Below are 21,143 nucleotides of genomic sequence, written 5' to 3'. Positions count from 1 at the left end.
GAAAACAAAAAGTCAAAACGAAATAAAAATAAAAACTAATAGAGCACTCGTGCACCTTTAGTATTAGGGAGGTGCAGACTATAAAACCTGATAAAGGTGTGTGCCCAACCGGCTGAGTCACAGATCTCCTGGAGAGGCACTCCCGAGTAGAGGGCCCTAGAGGAAGCCATGCCTCTAGTAGAATGAGCCCTCACGGCCAAAGGTGAAGACAGATTGCGCATCTGGTAGGCCGAGGCAATAGCCTGTACAATCCAATTACTGATTGTTTGCTTGTATGCAGGGAGCCCCTAGGTGGCCCAAAACACACTAAAAGTTGGTCCGACCTCCTCCAAGAAGAGGACCTCTCAAGGTTAATACTCAGTGCTCTGACAGGACAAAGCATGTGAAGTCTCTCTTCTTCTGCCGACACATGTGGTGGAGGATAAAATGCCTGCAGGACCGTAGACCGTGCCATGCTGGAATGCACCTTGGGCACATAGCCAGGTCTCGGATGCAAGATGGCCTTAACTCCTCCCGGGGCAAACTCCAAGCAAGCTGTCGAAACTGCCAGGGCTTGGAGATCTCCCACCCTGTTAAAGGGTTAGTTCACCCAAAAATGTAAATTCTGTCAGTAATTACTCACCCTCATGTTGTTCCAACCGCGTAAGACCTTCGTTCATCTTCGGAACACAAATTAAGATATTTTTGATGAAATCTGAGAGCTGATCACTTCTCCATAGGCTGCTAGGTGGCCCAAACTTGCTGGCCCAGAAAAGTTATTAAAGAGATCGTTAATATAGTCCAAGTGACTACAGTGGCTCAATCTTAAGTATATCAAGCGACGAGAATACTTTTTGTGCGCTAAAACAAACAAAAATAACGACTTTATTCCACTATTCATTTCCTTCTCCCTGGGCCTCTAGTTGGTTCACGTAGTGTTTTTGCGCTGCGCGTCTGTGTTACACGTCACACGCATCACACACATGACCAGCGTCGGCCAATAGTGAGCCTGCGTGGTGACGTGTAACACAGACGCGCTGCGCTAAAACACTACGTGGTCATGTCTTTTTATTCTTTGTTGAGGGGAGGGTCATCCAATTTTTTTAGTCTAGGGGGAGGGTCACCCAACTTTTGTATTCATTAAAACAGCAAAATTTCAAAGTGGCTTGTTTGGTGCATATCTTTTTCCATGTAGCTCCATGTAGCTCTCTCGGTCTCGGCCCCCCATCGCTATCAGATGCGTCTGACCCAACAAAAATCCAGGTTGACACTGTTTGACAGTGCATGCGCACTTCAGTACGCTCTCAGAAAAAGTGCATCATGTCAGAACAGAATGCCAATGAAATGTTTATCCGGCAAAGCTTTAAAGCACGAGCAAATAATGAACTTATGTGACTGCGAATAAGTGCAGTGTCCTGTGAGTGTAACTCTACCGCTGCATTAACATGTGATGTGAATGTACGTCGAGTTTTACAGTATTGGGACTGAGGCGCTGCGCGATACTACCATATTTTAGTTTCCATTCTTATTGTGTTTCCACAACAATGTTAGTGCGTAAATCTACTGTAATTGTCATCATAACAGTGGAGTGTGATGTGTAAGATGTAGGGCTACCACATCTTTAAATTACTATTAGTATTATTTGAAGTTAACATAATAGAATACGTAGACCTACGCCAAAAAACTAGTTGAGGATAAATTCTTTAAAATTTGGCAATTCCAGTGTTATGGACGTGACATTTGCAGTCAAAACTTGAAATATAAATTCTCAGAAAATGCATTCAATACCAATATATTGTAACGTCTGTTTATCCATACTCCCTTAATAAAGGATTCCAGACATTAGAAAAATATCAGTCTACACATGCGTTTTATATTTAATATGAGGGAAATACACATGTGACATGAGACAAAAAATCTTTAAAGCAGCGCTCAGTAGTTTCGGGATCTCTTCGCTGTATTCTCGCTTTTTGCTCGCAGGTTTCTCTCTAGAGCCCCCCCCACAGCTTCGGAATAAATATTTGACAACACTGTTGTAAAAACTCTTTGGTGATTCTCAGACACCAGAGGCTAGTAGATCAACGACATCAAAGCAGATGGGACATTCTTTAAAACGTCTTCTTCATTCGGGTTCGAACAGCGTGAGGGAGCGCAATAATGACAGCATTTTAGCAGATTTCTTTTGGCCGTAAAGCAATTGTTTACATCGCGAGACCTGATATCACGCGATACTTCCTGACGCTCAAACTTGCAAGTGCGGATTTTCCGCTCACGGGCACCAGGGGGGTGCGAAACGACCACCATTCAACCCCAAATAAGTAATATAACCATTCCAATGACTCCGAAGCTGTTCAGTTAAGTTAAAAAAAGTTACTTAGTTCACCGTTAAAGGGGGGGTGAAATGCTCATTTTCACTCAATCTCCTGTTAATCTTGAGTACCTAGAGTAGTATTGCATCCTTCATATCTCCAAAAAGTCTTTAGTTTTATTCTATTTATAAAAGAAAGATAGGCTGTACCGAGTCTTTCCGGGAAAAAACGAGCGGCTGGAGGCGGGCCGTGTGGGCGGAGCTAAAGCTGTGTGCTAACGCGCTGATTGCTAACAACACACAGAGACATTTGAAGCAGTTTTACTCACCGCCCGGTTCCAACCACGACCGCGAACCTTTATCATTGTGACTGCTCGATCCTTAAGCATTAGATGATCTGCAAATTCGTCGATCTGGGCTTTGTTTATAAAACAATCATCGTCGAAATGCAGGGAACAAACAGTCTTGCACAACTCCGTTTTTGCCCCGGAAAAACAATCTGCATCCACAGCTCCTGTAACGCTGGGTTCTTTGGGAAGCTGAACACGGTTTCCCTCACATCCAAAAACACACTTTGGAGACATTCTTGAACAAATCCTATGCAGCGCTGCCGATGATTTCCTGTTGGTGTGCGCGGTCTCGCTCTCCTCTGGTCGACGTGTGCGTGGTTTTCCGAGAGAAATGCTCATATAAGGAGTTCCACTCTGGTCTACGTCATTAGATCCACGATCGAAAAAAATCAGCCGAAACTTGTACCAACCCGGAAGTAAGATTTTCGGCACAGAAATTCTCTGTTATTCGTCCAAAATATTTTTTTAAAACTTTGGCCATGTTAAGCATGAGAATCCATCTCTTTAACACTGTAAACAACTCTGAATACATGAAACACCATTGTACCCCCCCTTTAACTTTTAGGTGGCAAAATATTTTTTTTGTAATTCTGTGAATTACACTTCGCAAAACAAAAGTAATACTAACCACCGGATGAAGAAGAAAAAAAAACAATGTTTTATGAGGAAAAAACAATGTTACGGACGTGACAGTTCTCAGTTACGGACATGACCGGTCTGAAAGCGACTTTCACAGAGCCCTTAAACAGAAAGCACAAAGCCTATCTTTAAAGTGAATTTTGTTTTTTATTAATTGTATCTTAATTTTAAATCGATGTTTCATCAACCAACTGCTAAATATAGTAGAAAATAGATAATCATGACACAGAGGAGGCGGCACGTGAACTAGACTCTCGTCTCATAAATGAACCGAAACTCAGCGTAAGGTACTTGCCTCAGACCTGAGACATATATAGAAAGCTTGAAATGTCTACTTTTAAAAAGAACAATTTAAAATGAAAGAAAACAGACTCTCTGCTTATGTAATCTGTATGAAATGTGCATTTCTCTCTCTGGCTCGTTCACTATTGCGAAGATCGCGAGTCAGCATTGTCAACTTCATCTTTGCAGCCGACACTGACACAGAAAACACTTGTTTATTAATAGGCTAAACAATTAAAATGTCTCCTGTATTTGATTTTTTCTCCTTTTAGTCCGACCGACTTGCCGGTTGTAAACTTGCGTTAAAGGGATACTCCACTTTGCTGGAGTATCGTAATGATATGACGCAGCACCTGAAAATAGTCCCCAGCTCGGTAACTTCCAACGTGACCGGGACTAAGTTTGTCTAACCTATTAGACCTATTTTCAGGCGCTGCGTCATATCTTTACGCCTGCTGCACTCATGGTACGGCAGCAAAGTTTCTTGATTATTACGCAGGAATGAGAGTATAGTTCCTAGCCATATCAGCCTAGAAAATCGCAACTTTTCATTTTCCGTCGGTCTTAGTGCACGATGTAACTACAGAAGAGTCAAGTTTTAAATAGGAAAAATATCAAAACTCTTTGTCATTTTTTTGAGCGAGATGCTAATGGTCCTGTCCGATTCAATGATCTATGCTAAGCTCTGGGGGAGTTGTAAAATGAGCCTATTTCCTATTTCCAAAAAAAGTGGAGTATCCCTTTAAGACCGACCGCCCGATTTTTTATTTTATTTTTTACTCTTCAAACAACTAATACAAATGCAATAAAATTATATTATATTAATTATATTTTAGTAAGTATTGTGTATATAAAGTTCTTTATTTTAAATAAAAACCCGCGGTGTGAGAAGGCAGAATCGCGACACACCCCTTCCAACTCCCAGAGTTATCCTTCCCGTCCAGATCCAATGCTACCACATCTTTAAATGACTATTGGGCAATTCCAGCGTTATGGACGTGACATTTGCAGTCAAAACTTGAAATATAAATTATCAGAAAATGCGTTTAATACTAATATATTGAAACGTCTTGTTTATACATCCATACATCCATCCATATCAGTATGCGTTTTATATTTAATATGAGGGAAATACACTTGCGTTACTTTAGAATGTTCAGTGACGTCACAGAACTGCCAGATTCAAACTGCTTTTGCGCGTTGGCTGGCGCTGAGCCAGAGACGGATGCGTTCAGCACTTGTCATAGGCTAGATCACAACTAATATGCAGTTTTCAACTACTTAATGTTTATTTTATGTTTCATACATTTGAATACACATAAGTACTAGTAAAACAATACATTTGTATTTTGTAAAATACACAATGATGTCTATGGAAGTAGCAAAAACAATCTATTCACATGTAATTTGCCAACGTGTTTTATTCATATATCAGACACACATAGCGGAACTATAAAGTTTACTCTATTCTTCTACCAGTTCAACAGCCACTTACTTTCATGTATTTCGGGAGAAACTGTAGAATTCAGGTGCTGTAAATCCGGCTGACAGGACTCTCTGAACTGCAGCGCTCATCACGTCAATACTACAAGAAAACTGAGGTGATCTTTCTGTTTGAGGTGATCTTTCTGTGTTGGGTATGTATTATTACACATTACTATCATATCTGTAGTTGTGTCTTTGTATACTTATTTATCATAAGTCATTTAAGTCATATTTATAGGTATTTGGTGCTCATTACATCTAGCTAACCTTAGCTAGCAACAGTTTGCTAACCACAGTTAGCTATCTATGTTATCTAAGCTATTAAGCTTAACATCAACAGTATTCTAGGGTGGACAATGTCATATTCAGAGTATACAGTGGGGAGAACAACTATTTGATACACTGCCGATTTTGCATGTTTTCCTACTTACAAAGCATGTAGAGGTCTGTAATTTTTATCATAGGTACATTTTAAGTGTGAGAGACGGTATGTAAAAAAAATAAACAAGAAAAACACATTGTATGATTTTTAAATAATTAATTTGCATTTTATTGCATGACATAAGTATTTGATCACCTACCAACCAGTAAGAATTCCGGCTCTCACAGACCTGTTAGTTTTTCTTTAAGAGGCCCTCCTGTTCTCCACTCATTACCTGTGTTAACTGCACCTGTTTGAACTCGTTACCTGTATAAAAGACACCTGTCCACACACTCAATCAAACAGACTCCAACCTCTCCACAATGGCCAAGACCAGAGAGCTGTGTAAGGACATCAGGGATAAAATTGTAGACCTGCACAAGGCTGGGATGGGCTACAGGACAATAGGCAAGCAGCTTGGAGAGAAGACAACAACTGTTGGCGCAATTATTAGAAAATGGAAGAAGTTCAAGATGACGGTCAATCTCCCTCGATCTGGGGCACCATGCAAGATCTCACCTCGTGGGGTATCAATGATCATGAGGAAGGTGAGGGATCAGCCCAGAACTACACGGCAGGACCTGGTCAATGACCTGAAGAGAGCTGGGACCACAGTCTCAAAGAAAACCATTAGTAACACTACGCCGTCATGGATTATAATCCTGCAGCGCACACAAGGTCCCCCTGCTCAAGCCAGCGCATGTCCAGGCCCGTCTGAAGTTTGCCAATGACCATCTGGATGATCCAGAGGAGGAATGGGAGAAGGTCATGTGGTCTGATGAGACAGAAATAGAGCTTTTTGGTCTAAACTCCACTCGCCGTGTTTGGAGGAAGAAGAAGGATGAGTACAACCCCAAGAACAGCATCCCAACCGTGAAGCATGGAGGTGGAAACATCATTCTTTGGGGATGCTCTTCTGCAAAGGGGACAGGACGACTGCACCGTATTGAGGGGAGGATGGATGGGGCCATGTATCGCGAGATCTTGGCCAACAACCTCCTTCCCTCAGTAAGAGCATTGAAGATGGGTCGTGGCTGGGTCTTCCAGCATGACAACGACCCGAAACACACAGCCAGGGCAACTGAGGAGTGGCTCCGTCAGAAGCATCTCGAGCTCCTGGAGTGGCCTAGCCAGTCTCCAGACCTGAACCCAATAGAAAATCTTTGGAGGAGCTGAAAGTCCGTATTGCCCAGCGACAGCCCCGACACCTGAAGGATCTGGAGAAGGTGTGTATGGAGGAGTGGGCCAAAATCCCTGCAGTGTGTGCAAACCTGGTCAAGAACTACAGGAAACGTATAATCTCTGTAATTGTAAACAAAGGTTTCTGTACCAAAAATTAAGTTCTGCTTTTCTGATGAATCAAATACTTATGTCATGCAATAAAATGCAAATTAATTACTTAAAAATCATATAATGTGATTTTCTGGATTTTTGTTTTAGATTCTGTCACTCACAGTTAAAGAGTACCTATGATCAAAATTACAGACTTCTACATGCTTTGTAAGTGGGAAAACCTGAAATATCTGCAGTGTATCAAATACTTGTTCTCCCCACTGTAGATGTGTCATGTGTATTGAGAGTAGCATTGTAGTTGTTACAGTAAATTAACAGGGTAAGGCCATGTGAAAATGTCCCATTGACCTCCATTTATTTTGTCTATAGGACAAATGAATGGAGAATCTTGAAAGTTGAATTCTGAGAAATGCCCAAGTTGCCCAAAGGACAAACAAACAACTTTTACTTTGATAACCCTATAGAACATGTTACTGTATAAAAGTTCACTGTACTCAACATTTCCAGGTCAACCTTTTGGCAATTAGACTAAAAATTGCACATTTTTTGAAATTTCGCCAAAGTTCATGTGTTAGGTGGCACCCCTAAATCTCAATGGAATTCCTCAAAACTTTGCAAAAGTCATTTTTATGTTAATTGGAACAAAATGCAATGCCAGCCAAATTGATATTTTGAAATTAAAATTTCCCATTCAAATTTGATGCACCCTAATATATATATGCACACCCTGGCACACCCGTGGTGGCTACGCCCCTGCTTCATTGGCAGCGCCACGTTACATGTTACATGAATGCGTCACCACCGCATCAGCACCGAAAACATGATTTTTTTTTTTTTTAATCTAAAATCAAAAATCGTGATACGAACCGAATCATAGGTTTGGTCAGATGAGAAAGCAGAGTTTAAGTCGTTTGCCATGGTTGTAAAAAAACAATGGCTATCTGAACATCTTTGCCAAGCGCAAACCAGTACAGAAGTAATCAATAAACTATCGGGGAGGGTCATGACTTTTTTCACAATAATTTTGGAGGGTCATAGAAAAATGTATTGCTGGCGAAGGGGAGGGTCATGTCTTTTTTGACTACAGATCTCAAAACTCCTCTGATAGCCCCTTAAATAAAAAACAAACAGTCCCTAATACAACCTTACAAAATCCTCAACCTTTTGTAAATGGTCTCTTTTTTTGATAAACTTTTTAATAACACACAGCACAGGCACAGCATTTGGACATTACCATATACATATGTTATTTCTAATAAAGTTAAAGAAATCATTTACACAATTATTCATAGATATTATCCTATAAATGCAGACATTAATAGATATATTCATACTGTTTGTGATAAATGTAACATCATTTGAAGATATTGAACTTTTTTTATTGCTCTTTTTTTTTATTGACTTTAAAATAGACATGACCAAAACAATTAAACACAACTCTCCTCATAACATTTTACTTTGTTTTCAAAATATAAAAATAATTTTTCATAAAAAGAAATTATATTATTAATATTTTAATTATTTTGGCAGTTTTATAAGTTTTATATTCATAAGACAAAAATAACTCAAAAGAAAAACTCTTAAATTACCTTTTATAACACCAATCTAGTTTTATTTATTTTTACATGTTCATTTTATATTTTAGTTGTTGTAATTCTTTGTTTTATACACTCTGAACTGTATCACAACTCTATGAACTGAACTGTATCACAACTTCAATACTATATGTATTGAACCAATAAAAAACTTTAGCTCACACAGGGATGTCCATGACAAACGAGAACAGAGACAAAAACACAAACTGATGACGAAAAACAAAATGCAAACGAGTCACGCTTACATTCACTTTTGTGTTTGGTCTTCTGTCACGGTTTGTGGTGCAAGACAAACACCCGATGAAGAAGAATGAAGTATAACCAGCTTTAATAATCCTCAAGGCGAATGTCAACTCAGATAAGCAGTCCAACACCACATCGCACACACGGAGGAGACACGAACATGAAACTCAAACAGTGTCTCTGTGCCAGCTGTTGTTCAAGCACTGAGTTTTTGACTTCAGTGAAATAGCAGTAAATGCATTATAGTTGCATCTTTGGGGCCAATATTAAAGACAAACTAATGTAATATTTGTCCTCTAAATAGGTGAGAAAAGGATATGGCTGAAAATGCAACACCAAAATGAAGGGGAAGTAAAGAAAAGTTAAAATGTGCCACAATCACACTAAAGACTCACATTAACTATCACTTCACTCTGTCAATAAAAGCAAACACTGACTTTATATTTGTGGCAGTCGTCTGGTGAAATCTGGAGCGATGGTTACATTTGTTCTCTTATGTCTTCAATGTATTGAAATGATTTTGATACTGGAACATCACAGAGACATCGCTTATATTCACAGGCCAGTGATGTAACCTCAGACAACTGTATAAAGGACTTTATGTGGAATCATTTTATTATGTTATTAGAGTATTGTATTGCTTAACTTGTGTCTTCTGTCTTGTGTGCAGTGAACAGTGCTTTAGTCAGATCTGTGTAAATGATGTCCACTCACATGAGACTGACAGCGCTCTAGAAAAGCTCTTTAACACGTAATCATGTGATGTTGTGATGTTGAGTTTTCGTTCAGTCATAATATGCTTTTTCAAAGACAGATTCACTCTGTAATTGTTGAACCTAATTATTAAATTAATAAAATGTGCCTGCCCATATATAATGACTAATTAGCTGAAAACAAACACTAAATGTGTGTAAAGTTCATAAGATAGAGCTCATGTGTTTGAGTGTAAACAGCAATAAAGCCTTTAATGTGCTAAAACTAGATCATCAGCAGTGCAGTGTGAACCTCTTCAGCTTTTAACTCTTTCTTGTGTAGTGAAACCTACAGACGTGTGTTTCTATCTCCTCCCCTTGTGTGTTAAACTCTATAAAACACAGAGTACATCTCTATTCTCCACTCTCGCCTCTTCTGACTCAGAGAAATCCAGAGATTCAGTTTCTGCTCTCACAGTTTGAGTTCATCATGAAACTGCTTGTTCTCCTTCTGTTGCCTTGCCTCTCTCTGAGTGAGCTTTCGCCGGGTTTTAGTAAATGCAAACAGTTCTTTTTGGAGAATAAACCTCCTCAATTCACACCACAATGGGGCAGCTCAGTCAAGGAGATCTGCCAGTGTCTTCGGGACAACAACAACAACAACAACAAGCAGCCAAAGTATCTTTATGCAACTTTGTACCACACAGACTGGAGGATCCCCATCTACTCTGCGTATGTGTTTAAGAAGAGCGTAAGTGTCGAGAGGTGTAATCCTTGGTACATCGAACCTCAGGTAATTATTCAACTGTAGGTATATATTTATCCTGTTTTATATTAGGTGTTTTTAACTACTATGTACTTACATCAATAAAAATAAGTACATGTGTTGATATTGTCCTGAAAACGTGTGCTGTTATTGAGAAGGATACGGGTAATATTAGCACAGGTTTACAGGTTTACTGGTTTAGGGGGTTAACATTATAGTTGTAATTACATGCAGGTATTCTAAAATATAAGTTCAATGATAAACTTGTATGTACACAATAAGTGCATTAATTAATTCAAATGTTAGTGCATAGTAGTCAAGTAGTAGTTAGTGCAAATGACAATCAATAATTTGTATTGTGACTGAAACAGTCTGAGTTAGGATATTTTTTATATTTCTCTCTCATGTCCTTTAGCTGGATGGAGATGCTAATGCTGAGGCATGTATGGCACCTAAACCTAAAGGTAGCGGAGACCTTAAATATCAGGCTGTGAATTGTGACTATTATAAGACTGGCTATGACAGAGGTCACCTCTACCCAGTTCAGCACACAGACAATGATGACTCCATGAAGGCCACCTCCACCCTGACCAACGCCGCTCCACAGGACCGAGGTTTCAATCGGGGTAAATGGAGGGTTCATGAGGCGGACGTTATTGAAGATCTGAAAGCCTGTGATAGAAATGTTGTGGCTTATGTGGTGACTGGTGTAGTTCCAGATGATAACATACCAAAAATTAAACCAAATAACCCTAGAGTGACTGTCTCAAAGTATTACTGGAGAGCCTACTGTTGTCTACAGAACGGCGTGTACATAGGGAAGGGTTACTTTGGACCTGATGGCACTGACATGACAGTGACGACTTTATCAATTGCAGACCTACAGACAAAGCTGGCCACAGATTACAACGTGAATAAGATTGTAATTTTCCCAGGCCTACCAGCCCCACCACCACTACCACCACCACTACCACCACCACGAGCTCCTAAACGCCAAAGAACCTTGGAAGTTGAAGACTCCTGCATAGATGATGGTTGTAACTAGTTTAGGCTTTAGCCTATGAGCTAAAGTGGATGATCTGGCATCTACATCTCTGACTGGAGTTGGTAATATCTGGAATCAGATCTTCATACTCTAGATCATGACTTCATAATCCTGTCCTGCCTTTCTGTTATTTTAATGAAGATCTCCAGCCATCTTTGTCCACTTCACTGTTTCACTGTTACTGGATTAACATGTGTGTGTAATAAATGCTGGATGTGTAATCAGTTACATTTAATAAAGACTGTGTGCAAATGTGTATTAATGTGATTAAAACCCTTTATTCAGAAAACATACTCATGTTGCTCTTAAAGGAGAACTCCAGTCAATTTTAACATTGAGCTCATTTTTTTGTACATTTTGACTGCTGTCAATACAGAGAACAACGACAAAAATCCTGTTATCCTCTTTTTAAAATTTGCTCCCTGTTGACTTCAATGGGGCAAGTTTTAAACCTGCTTTTAGCCTCTTAACATCCTTGATGTGTCATTACAAGTGCACAGCCAATGTGAGTGATTCCTTCAGAGTGAACACGGGTGAATCTGACTGCAGTAGATGTGAAAGATATGAATAAAAATGATGTTATTTCAGCCAGCGCACATACCTGTATTTACATCCTGTTTTCGGTTGAAGTCCACAGTAATCGATTGTCGAGTTCACGCAGATAGGTTTAGTTACCTATGATCACGCGCGTGAACTCGACAATCGATTACTATGGACTTCGACCGAAAACAAGAAGAAAATACAGGTATTTGCGCTGGCTGAAATAACATCACTTTTATCCATATCTTTCACATCTACTGCAGTCGTGTTCACTCTGAAGGAATCACTCACATTGGCTGGGCACTTGTAATGACACATCAAGGATGTTAAGAGGCTAAAAGCAGGTTTAAAACTTGCCCCATTGAAGTCAACAGGGTGCAAATTTTAAAAAGAGGATAACAGGATTTTTGTCGTTGTTCTCTGTATTGACAGCACTCAAAATTTACAAAAAAAATGAGCTCAATGTTAAAATTGACCAGAGTTCTCCTTTAAATATTTTATGAGTAATTTGTGTAATAACAGCAAAATAATTAAGCCTTTAGTGGGTTTAAAATATAAGTACTTTATAAACGCTCAGGCCTACTGCAATATATTTTAATATTTAGAAAAACAATTTTTATTTTGAAGAACATTTTTTACATTTACAATGTGCCAACTCATAATGTATTATAGATATTTGTCAACTATTATTAAGCATTGCAATAAGCATTCCTAAAATGAGTATATTGTTCACTTTTACTTGTTTGTACGTGTAAAAAGCTGTTGTACCACTGAAGATTTCAAGATCATATTATTTGAAAGGGATCAATTACATTTTCCAAAGACGTTTAAAAAAAGTTTTTACTTGTTTAAACTGAAATGACATGTGTAACACACACGACTAAAGCTGATTGGTTCCGTTGAACAGCTGTGATTGGTTATGATAATGAGCTCGCACCTCAGAGCTTCTGGTTATCACATGTGTGTGTGTGTGATTAGATTTAGAAGTATACATTTAAACCTTTATTATATAGCGCGATCGCGTCTCCTTAGAGAACTTGGAGGAAACCACACGACTCATACGGAGATTAGGTGTTTTAGTGATGAACTTCTTAAAACATGGACGGTTTTGGTGAATCGATCATCGGAGGGATATACATCTCAGGTTTCATTAAAATATCTGTTTTTGTTTTGCTGAACTAAAGTCTTAAATGGTCTAGAACTACTGAAGGGCGAGTGATGGCAGAGTTTAGAGGTTTCTGGGGGAACTAATTAATATTAAACGTAGTTATGTGCTTTATTTTACCCAGCTTCATGTCTGCATGGCGTGTGACTTTTGGACCTCGTATTCTGTGACCCTAGCTAAGATCTGTATTACATTAACGTCACGTGTCTGTGCCAGTCGCATTTTTGACAGTTTAAAAGCACGTCTTCTTCAGTGCAGCTACATTCAGTTTGACCAATCAGAGCCAAGCTTTAAGTTTGACCAATCAGAGCCGAGGCTTTTCAGTTTGACCAATCAGAGCCAAGCTTTTCAGTTTTACCAATCAGAGCCAAGCTTTCACTTTGACCAATCAGAGCCAAGCTTTTCAGTTTGACCAATCAGAGCCAAGCTTTTCAGTTTGACCAATCAGAGCCAAGCTTTAAGTCGACACAGACTGGAAGAGATGCAGATCTGCCCTCCGCAATACTGGAGAGTTTCAGCTGCTGTTAGCATGAGTGTCTGAGGTGTAGTTGTGTCCTGTGGATCTGAAACCCTAAAAGAGCCGTCACAGGAGCTCAGCTCTACAGGTGGAGGTCAGTGTTAGCGGTTAGCATGAGTGTCTGAGGTCAGTGTTAGCTGTTAGCATGAGTGTCTGAGGTCAGTGTTAGCTGTTAGCATGAGTGTCTGAGGTCAGTGTTAGCGGTTAGCATGAGTGTCTGAGGTCAGTGTTAGCGGTTAGCATGAGTGTCTGAGGTCAGTGTTAGCTGTTAGCATGAGTGTCTGAGGTCAGTGTTAGCTGTTAGCATGAGTGTCTGAGGTCAGTGTTAGCTGTTAGCATGAGTGTCTGAGGTCAGTGTTAGCGGTTAGCATGAGTGTCTGAGGTCAGTGTTAGCGGTTAGCATGAGTGTCTGAGGTCAGTGTTAGCGGTTAGCATGAGTGTCTGAGGTCAGTGTTAGCGGTTAGCATGAGTGTCTGAGGTCAGTGATGTGAGACGAAGCAGGAGAGAGAGTTTCATCAGCTTTATTTAAGAAAGGTGTTTATGCGGTCAGCACACACGCTCCTCCGACACCCTTGATCTTCTCCTCGGCCCGCCGGCTGAAGAACTTGGCCTTCACGATCACCGGCTGCTTCGGCAGCTTGCCTTTGCCCAGCACTTTGAAGTAGCCCTGAAACACACAGGTCAGAGGTCAGAGGTCAGAGGAGAGAACCAGACACGACTCAAGCTCAGCCGGACACACACACTCCTGACGGGAGAAGCGCAGGGACACAGTGGTTTTTAAAGGGATACTCCACTTTTAAATGAAAATGCTGTCATCATATACACACACTCAACCAGATGACTTCCATAGTATATTATTTTTCTACTATGGGACCCAGAAACTGTCTGGTTACTGACATTCTTCTAAATATCGCCCTTTGTGTTCAGCAGAAGAAAGAAATTCATACAGGATTGAAACATGAGGGTGAGTATATGATGACAGAATTTACATTTTAAAGTGGAGTATCCCTTTAAACCAGGGGTGTCAAACTCATTTCCACTGAGGGCCACTTCAGCATTATGGCTGCCCTCAAAGGGCCAGTTGTAACTGTAAGACTTAAATTATAATATATTGTCTCTTTATTTGATTATTACTTAAGTTATAAATATTGTATATTCATTTGCAGGGGTGTTTCTAGGTTTTAAAAACATCAGGGGCTGGGTAATAGTGACTTTATACAGAGAAATGTATATTGTATATATGCAGGGGCAAACTGGCTCAAATTCAGCCCTGGCACTATAGCCACACCAGCACACATTACCACACAGACATTTCTACATGTGCATTTTAAGGTGTTTAGAGGCCAAAATATTTGGATAATAGCTTTAAACCATGTCAGTGAGCAGTAGCATACATTATTTGTCAAGATATAACAAGATTCTTAAAAATGAGAATGAGGATAAATATTGAAATTAGGGATGCACCGATTGATCGGCTGGTGACCGGAATTGGCCAATTTTCACGTGACCGGCCGGTCAGTCTGACAAAAGCCGATTTTATGCCGGTCAAATGCACTCGGGCGCCGCATGATTAACATCGCGCAACATCAGCATCACACGTGCACACGGAACACACATGTAGGAAACCTCGTGAATTACGTCCGTTCAGACCACAAGCGCGTATTTTTTCCGGCGTGCATGTTAATCAATGAGCGCATTCAACACGGGAGCGGGAGCAGCGCATGAGCATCTTCGGAAGCGGACTGAGCCAGAGTCAAACCATCGGTGAACAGGGTTAGGGATAGGTTAACCCTAATGGAGGGTTAGGGATAGGGATAGGGTAACCCTAATGGAGGGGGGCACGGTGGCTTTTTAGTATCTTTTGGCCAAAAAACAAAAATCTTATTTTCGGCTGAAAATTTTCGGCAGCCCTAATTTCGTTGCATCCCTAATTTTAAGACACCCATATGCTCTCGCGGGCCATATAAAATAATGTGGCGGGCCGGAATAGGCCTGCGGGCCTTGAGTTTGACACATGTGCTCTAAATCAAGGGCGTGTGTTTAAAGAAGTTGTTGGACATTTCCAGGAACAGGATTGGGCTGTGTGAGTGTGTGTGTGTGAGTGTGTGTGAGAGTGAGTGAGTGAGTCAGTGAGTGAGTGAGTGAGTGAGTGAGTGTGAGAGAGTGAGTGAGTGAGTGAGTGAGTGAGTGTGAGTGAGTGAGTGAGTGTGAGAGAGTGAGTGAGTGAGTGAGTGAGTGAGTGTGAGTGAGTGAGTGAGTGAGTGTGAGAGAGTGAGTGAGTGAGTGAGTGAGTGAGTGAGTGAGTGTGAGTGAGTGAGTGAGTGAGTCAGTGAGTGAGTGATTGAGTGAGTGAGTGTGAGAGAGTGAGTGAGTGAGTGTGAGAGAGTGAGTGAGTGAGTCAGTGAGTGAGTGAGTGAGAGAGTGTGTGTGTGTGAGAGAGTGAGTGAGTGAGTGAGAGAGTGAGAGAGTGAGTGAGTGAGTGTGTGTGTGTGTGTGTGTACTCACGGCGCGCACGACGTCGATGATGGGCGCGGGGCCGTCGGGCTTCTTGCCGTAGTTCACTCTCGTCTGCTCGCTGACCAGCGTCCACAGCTTGTCCAGGTTAATGGTGGGGCAGAACACCGTGTTCCTCTTCAGATGGTAATGCCTCATGCCCACCTTCCCGAAGTACCCCGGGTGACTGACGACACACACACACACACACACACACATCAGCGTCTGGCATCACTGAATCACTGATCTGATCTGGGGTCACATTTACTGTTTTTCATGATAAAAATTTACAGAACTTAATTAGTATTTTAATTGTTTACTAAAATGAATAAACATTAAATGTGACATAACGAGGGCTTGGAGCCAGAGGAGGTAAGTGGCATTTTGGGCGAATATGAGTTCTTGATATCAAAATAAAGGTCTCGATGAGCTCTATCCAATGGTGGCTAAAAGACCTGAGATCAAACTGTATTGAATAAAGCAACAAAACAAAGACCTAACACAAAAGTGTGAGTAATGTTTGGAGCCAGAAGGGCATAAGTCCACACTTATAATGTAATGAAACATGTAGGTGAGGGTGTTCCTCACACATACGCAGAGATCTACGATGCTCTGACAGTGGACAGAAGAACTAAAACTAGTGAACAGAAAAGCAAATAAGACGCGACATGATTCTTTGGATGTGGTCAATGAATAGACTCAGAGTAATTGAAATGGTTCAACAAAAAAGAAGAGTGAAAGTAAGAGCACGAGACCTGTCAGTCGTATAGAGTATTTAAAAAAAAAATGAATGTAATGAAATAAATTGAACTCCTCATGACCTGCCCAGCAGAAGTGTGTTTAGCAAGTTCAGTGACTTATTACAGTCTGTCCTGTTCAGCAGATGCCCAGAATGGAAATGTGAAGTGAAAAATTAATTAATTAATTGAAAATGAATTACTTGTTCAAGTGTTAATTATTCAATCAATTCCCCTTTTGACCAATTATTTTCTGCATTGTTCCGCAGATACGCCCAATGTGTCCATAAAGACTTGGGAATGTTTGGTGCCAAAAAGGCGTATCTGATGTTTTTGCCACATTTTATTTTAAAATGTTTTAGAACATGTTCATTGTGTTAATATGCCATAAGTTTATTACTTAAAGCTGCCGTCGGCAAATTTTTTTTGATCAAATTCAGTGAAATTGACACTATAATCCGACAGAACATCATAAAAAAGGTGGTTTTAGAAAAAAACCCGAGCTTCTAACTCCACCTGGAGTGTGTTATTTGTTTTGCAAAAATCCACGGCTCCCGTCTCATTGGGTCCAATCAGCGCAGGGGGGTGTGAGATCTGACTGTCAATCACAGTTCGTGCACACGCCACAGATCCCCTCTCCCTCGCGCAGATGCGCACATTACAATATCACATGCACATGACACGCCTGAAGTTCGCCTGAAGATTGTACGAAGCGTGATGGCAGAGAGAAAATCTACTAACAAGCTTCCAATTCCTCGGTTATTGCTATCTATGGGTAGATTAGCAGGGCAGCCTATCTCCGAGTCCATGGTGTTGATCGATGCTGAAGAGACGCGCGCGTTCACAGAAAATCAGGTACACACGCACTGACGATGGGAGGGTGCTCGCTGGTAGTGGTGGAGGGGCATGAGAGTTGTAAACATTCAAAATTTTGGCTAAGTCCACTCAATCTGCCAGACTTGCCGACGGCAGCTTTAAATACTCATTCATGTAAGTATGCCTGTGGTTACAATGTTTGTGGTTTAAGGTTAATAATACAGGTGATTGAAGTGTGGTCAAAATGGTTTTGTCCCTCCTGTAAAGTGTGTCAGAAGCCACTTACGCCCCTCTGGCTCCAAGCACAAGCACAAGCACAACTCTTCCTGTGATTAGGGATGGCTGTGCTACAGATAACGTGCAGTCTAATCTCCAACACTGGAGTCCCTGTGAGCCTGAGCTGCTCATAGCTGAGGTTAGCATATGATGAAGTTTGCGTCACTGACTTGTGCGTGTGTGTGTGTGTGTGACGCTACTTTGAAATGTTTAAAACACTAAAGCACAGCTGACTGAACACTTTAACAAGTCACTCAACCCATTTCTAGTCACTTACAGCATCTAACTAGAGAACAGTGCATCTGGCTGTGTCACACACACTAGTCCTGCTCATCGCCTCTTCTAGGATGAAGTGCTTGAGTTTCTCGTCTGTAAGTAGTTGTGGATAAAGCATCTGCTGAATGAATGTGAGTGTGTTCACTAGGCCTGATATGAGCCGTTTCAGCACTGACTGTATGTGAACACTAACACACTTTACACTCAGTTTGACTGATGTTGAAAGTCTTTAAAACACACTAACACTAGTGATGTTACGTTCGTGAACGAATCGTTCTTTTTGAACGAATCCTTTAGGTGAACGAATCCTTCTCGTTCACGTAATCCATTGACTCATATCTCTCGTTCACTGAAATGTGAAATCCCTCCCTCCACAGCAGCGCGGCGCTATCGCAGCGCATGCGAAGCTCAGTGAACCGGTGTTTTCAACCTGTCAAAGAATGAACCTCGAGCCAATAGCCTTCGAGTGTGAGATGTGACGGAGCATGTGATTTGTTAGATGTAGTGAACGAATACGCCCTTCACTGACTGACCGAGTTGCTTTTGAGTCTGAACGAGAGAGATCTTATCGTTTGTGAACGAGTTGAACGAACTGGTACATGTCGTTCATGAACGAAAATAACCAGTTGTTTGAACGATAATGATGGCGAACCGATAGAGCTAGGTTTGTGTTGTTAGCATGTTTGCATCAAAGAAAGAAATTTACACTTTACCATTGTAATGAAAACAGGTTAATAACGCAAGCTAATATAACAACGACAAATTAACATCGTCATTTTTTACTTGGTTTGAGCTAAGGGGGGTGCACTTGACTGTTTACTTGATTTAAATGTACACTTCTCGTTACCTGCTTTTCTTATATTTTGTTTGTGTGTTTTAGACTTAGTTTTGTGGTATTTTGCACTTTGAACAATTTACTTGACTACTTCTGTTCATTTTGTATTATCAAAAATGAATTCATTACGTTTTATTCATGTCATATGCACTTCTCTAAAAACTAAAACAAACCAAAAAAATATGACAGTATTGGTTAGGTCTCATTTGCGTAACGTCAGCAAATAACATTTCAGTTCGGGCTGTGAAGGGGCATGTAATTGGTTGGATCTACTGAACGAATACGCCCATCACTGACCGAGATCGCTCTGTTTCGAGTCTGAACGAGAGAGAGATCTCGTTCGTGAACGAATTGATCAAACTGGTACATTCGTTCGTGAATGAGAGTACTGGGTAGATCGGTCATTTAGCATGTGATTCAATCTCATCTCATATAGGTGTGCGTATAATTATTTATTCATATTCAACATACAGAACATCAACGTTTAATATAATCCCAGATTTATGAATGTGTTTGTCTGACTAAACAATTAAAATGTTAATTATGCAAGAAAACTTTGGTTTGGTCATCTGAACCACTTATTTAGACTTATGTTATTAATTTAGTAAATAAGGCACACATTTTAACAAAGCTAAATCACTTTTTTTTTTTTGTAACAAGTAAATACGTTCGTTAAAACATAGCATAAAATACACTCTTTTTCGCCACCTGCTGCAGTATATATGTAATATGAAGAAATTATCACTGAACGAATCAGTGAACGAATCTGAACGAATCATTTTGATGAACGAACTGAAAATGAACGAGTCTCTGGAAAGAATCAAAATTTCCACCACTAACTAACACACTTTACACTCGATTATAAGCGCGTTCACAGCTCGTGCGGGACACGTGACTGGTGTTGATGGTCTTTACTCACTATTTGTCGAAGTTGATCCTGTGATGATGCATTCCACCGGCGTTACCGCGACCTCCGGGATGCTTTCTGTGCTTGCCTGCACACACACACACACACACATTAATGCCACATTAGCCCGCGCTAAACATCATCGCTGTATCTCACGAGTGTCGCGCGCTAACTGACCGATGCGCCCGTGGCCGTGGCTGACGTGCCCGCGCAGCTTCCTAGTCTTGGACTTCTTGGTCGGCTGTGAAGAGATGACATGATTATTACACGAGTATTTCACAGTAGTGGAAGAGCTTCTGTATGAGACACACTCCAGCTCTGCCACAGGCCGAGAGCGCGAGCGCCGCTACACCGCAGCAATGCCGCTAAAACACTCTATATCCAACACACATGCACAATACTGACTGATCATCACACTTAAACACATAAGGAAAACATATCAACAAGTTATACATATGTTCTGGCTCCATTTAATAAAGGATTAAGAAGGATTGATGCGTTAATAACAGTCGGAGAACTCTTCATGAGCACCTACCATGGCGGCGAGAACGCAAAGAGGAAGTGGCGTCTGTGATCTCGCGAGATAATGCGTGTCTGTCGCTCTGCGCGGGATTACAGCGAGAGAGCGCCGCCAGCGGGCGGGAGGCTAAACTGCTACTGCAAGACTGAATAGTCTTCACTATTCTATCTAAAACATTTCAATTACGTGTTTTAGTTAGATTCAGTCTTCAGTCTAATACAGACATTTCTTAATTGAGCACATCTAATGTTAAAAAATAAAAAGTAAATCGACGCCGTAGTAAAAGACTGAAAGAAAAAAATGCTTTTAATTGAGGCGTTTGTTTGTTGTGTAACTGGTTTCCTCTGTTTGTCCCTGCAGGCAAAGATAACACAAGGCAATATAAGTCACTTGCTGCAGGTCTCACTGAAATATCAAATGACGTATGCCTCAATGGAGACATTTGCATATGACATTATTTTCTAATTATTTCAACGACTGGTTCATGAGATTAAAAACAAGGAAACATGTTTCAGCAGTATCTATGGGATGATTAAATAAAAACCAGTAAGAAATAATAGTAGATCTTAATCAGCGCTGATGAAAGTACCCGTCCTCACGTGACCCGCAGCGCTTAGCCCCGCCCACTGTGAGGCAGCTGATGTGGTTTCTATGGCAGCGCTCCGGAAGTGAGGAGGATGCTGTGTTTATATCATAGACTGTGTTTGTATAGGTGGTGAAGCAGGTGCAGTCAGTCACTCACTCACTCAGGAACCCGACGGGATTGAGCATGTCCGTGTCCACTCTCCAGAAGCTGACGGTGGTGTCGTGCGTGGCGCTGTGCGTGGCGCTGCTGCTGCCGAAGATGCTGCTGTCGCGGGGGAAGAGGGACGGCGAAGGTGCTGTTATTATTACACACATGAGCTATTCTCATTCTCCTCAAATAAGGGTTTTTTGCTTTTGATTCATGAAACACATTGTATT

At 40.8% G+C, this 21,143-nt stretch overlaps 3 protein-coding genes and 1 long non-coding RNA gene across 4 annotated transcripts in view; 3 read left to right on the top strand and 1 right to left on the bottom strand.

Moving 5' to 3' along the window:
* LOC311070548 overlaps positions 1-13,975 on the top strand; it is a 36,724-nt gene extending 22,749 nt beyond the window's left edge. Inside the window, exon 2 of the long non-coding RNA XR_014603688.1 lies at positions 13,735-13,975. This is a non-coding gene — a long non-coding RNA (uncharacterized lncRNA). The remainder of the gene's footprint in view (positions 1-13,734) is intronic.
* LOC311071182 (endonuclease domain-containing 1 protein-like) lies at positions 9,717-11,355 on the top strand. The gene is made up of 2 exons (XM_084095414.1): positions 9,717-10,080; positions 10,469-11,355. Exons 1-2 carry the CDS (start codon positions 9,778-9,780, stop codon positions 11,096-11,098), a joined length of 933 nt encoding a protein of 310 aa, XP_083951540.1. The 5' UTR covers positions 9,717-9,777; the 3' UTR covers positions 11,099-11,355.
* rpl27a (ribosomal protein L27a) lies at positions 13,826-20,269 on the bottom strand. The gene is made up of 5 exons (XM_084094458.1): positions 20,196-20,269; positions 19,838-19,901; positions 19,673-19,748; positions 15,826-16,000; positions 13,826-13,987 (listed from the first exon to the last, which is right to left on the bottom strand). Exons 1-5 carry the CDS (start codon positions 20,196-20,198, stop codon positions 13,859-13,861), a joined length of 447 nt encoding a protein of 148 aa, XP_083950584.1. The 5' UTR covers positions 20,199-20,269; the 3' UTR covers positions 13,826-13,858.
* Positions 20,270-20,699: 430 nt separating this feature from the next.
* ric3b (RIC3 acetylcholine receptor chaperone b) overlaps positions 20,700-21,143 on the top strand; it is a 12,657-nt gene continuing 12,213 nt past the window's right edge. The window contains exon 1 of the mRNA XM_084094456.1: positions 20,700-21,058. Within this exon, the coding sequence (XP_083950582.1) occupies positions 20,950-21,058 (109 nt within the window). The 5' untranslated portion in view covers positions 20,700-20,949. The remainder of the gene's footprint in view (positions 21,059-21,143) is intronic.

The sequence above is a fragment of the Abramis brama genome (genome assembly GCF_963993115.1).
Source record: "Abramis brama genome assembly, chromosome: 20".
NCBI classification, from domain to species: Eukaryota; Metazoa; Chordata; class Actinopteri; order Cypriniformes; family Leuciscidae; genus Abramis; species Abramis brama.
The sequence above is the reverse complement of the archived record's forward strand: the minus strand, read 5'-3'. Positions and strand labels throughout refer to the sequence as shown.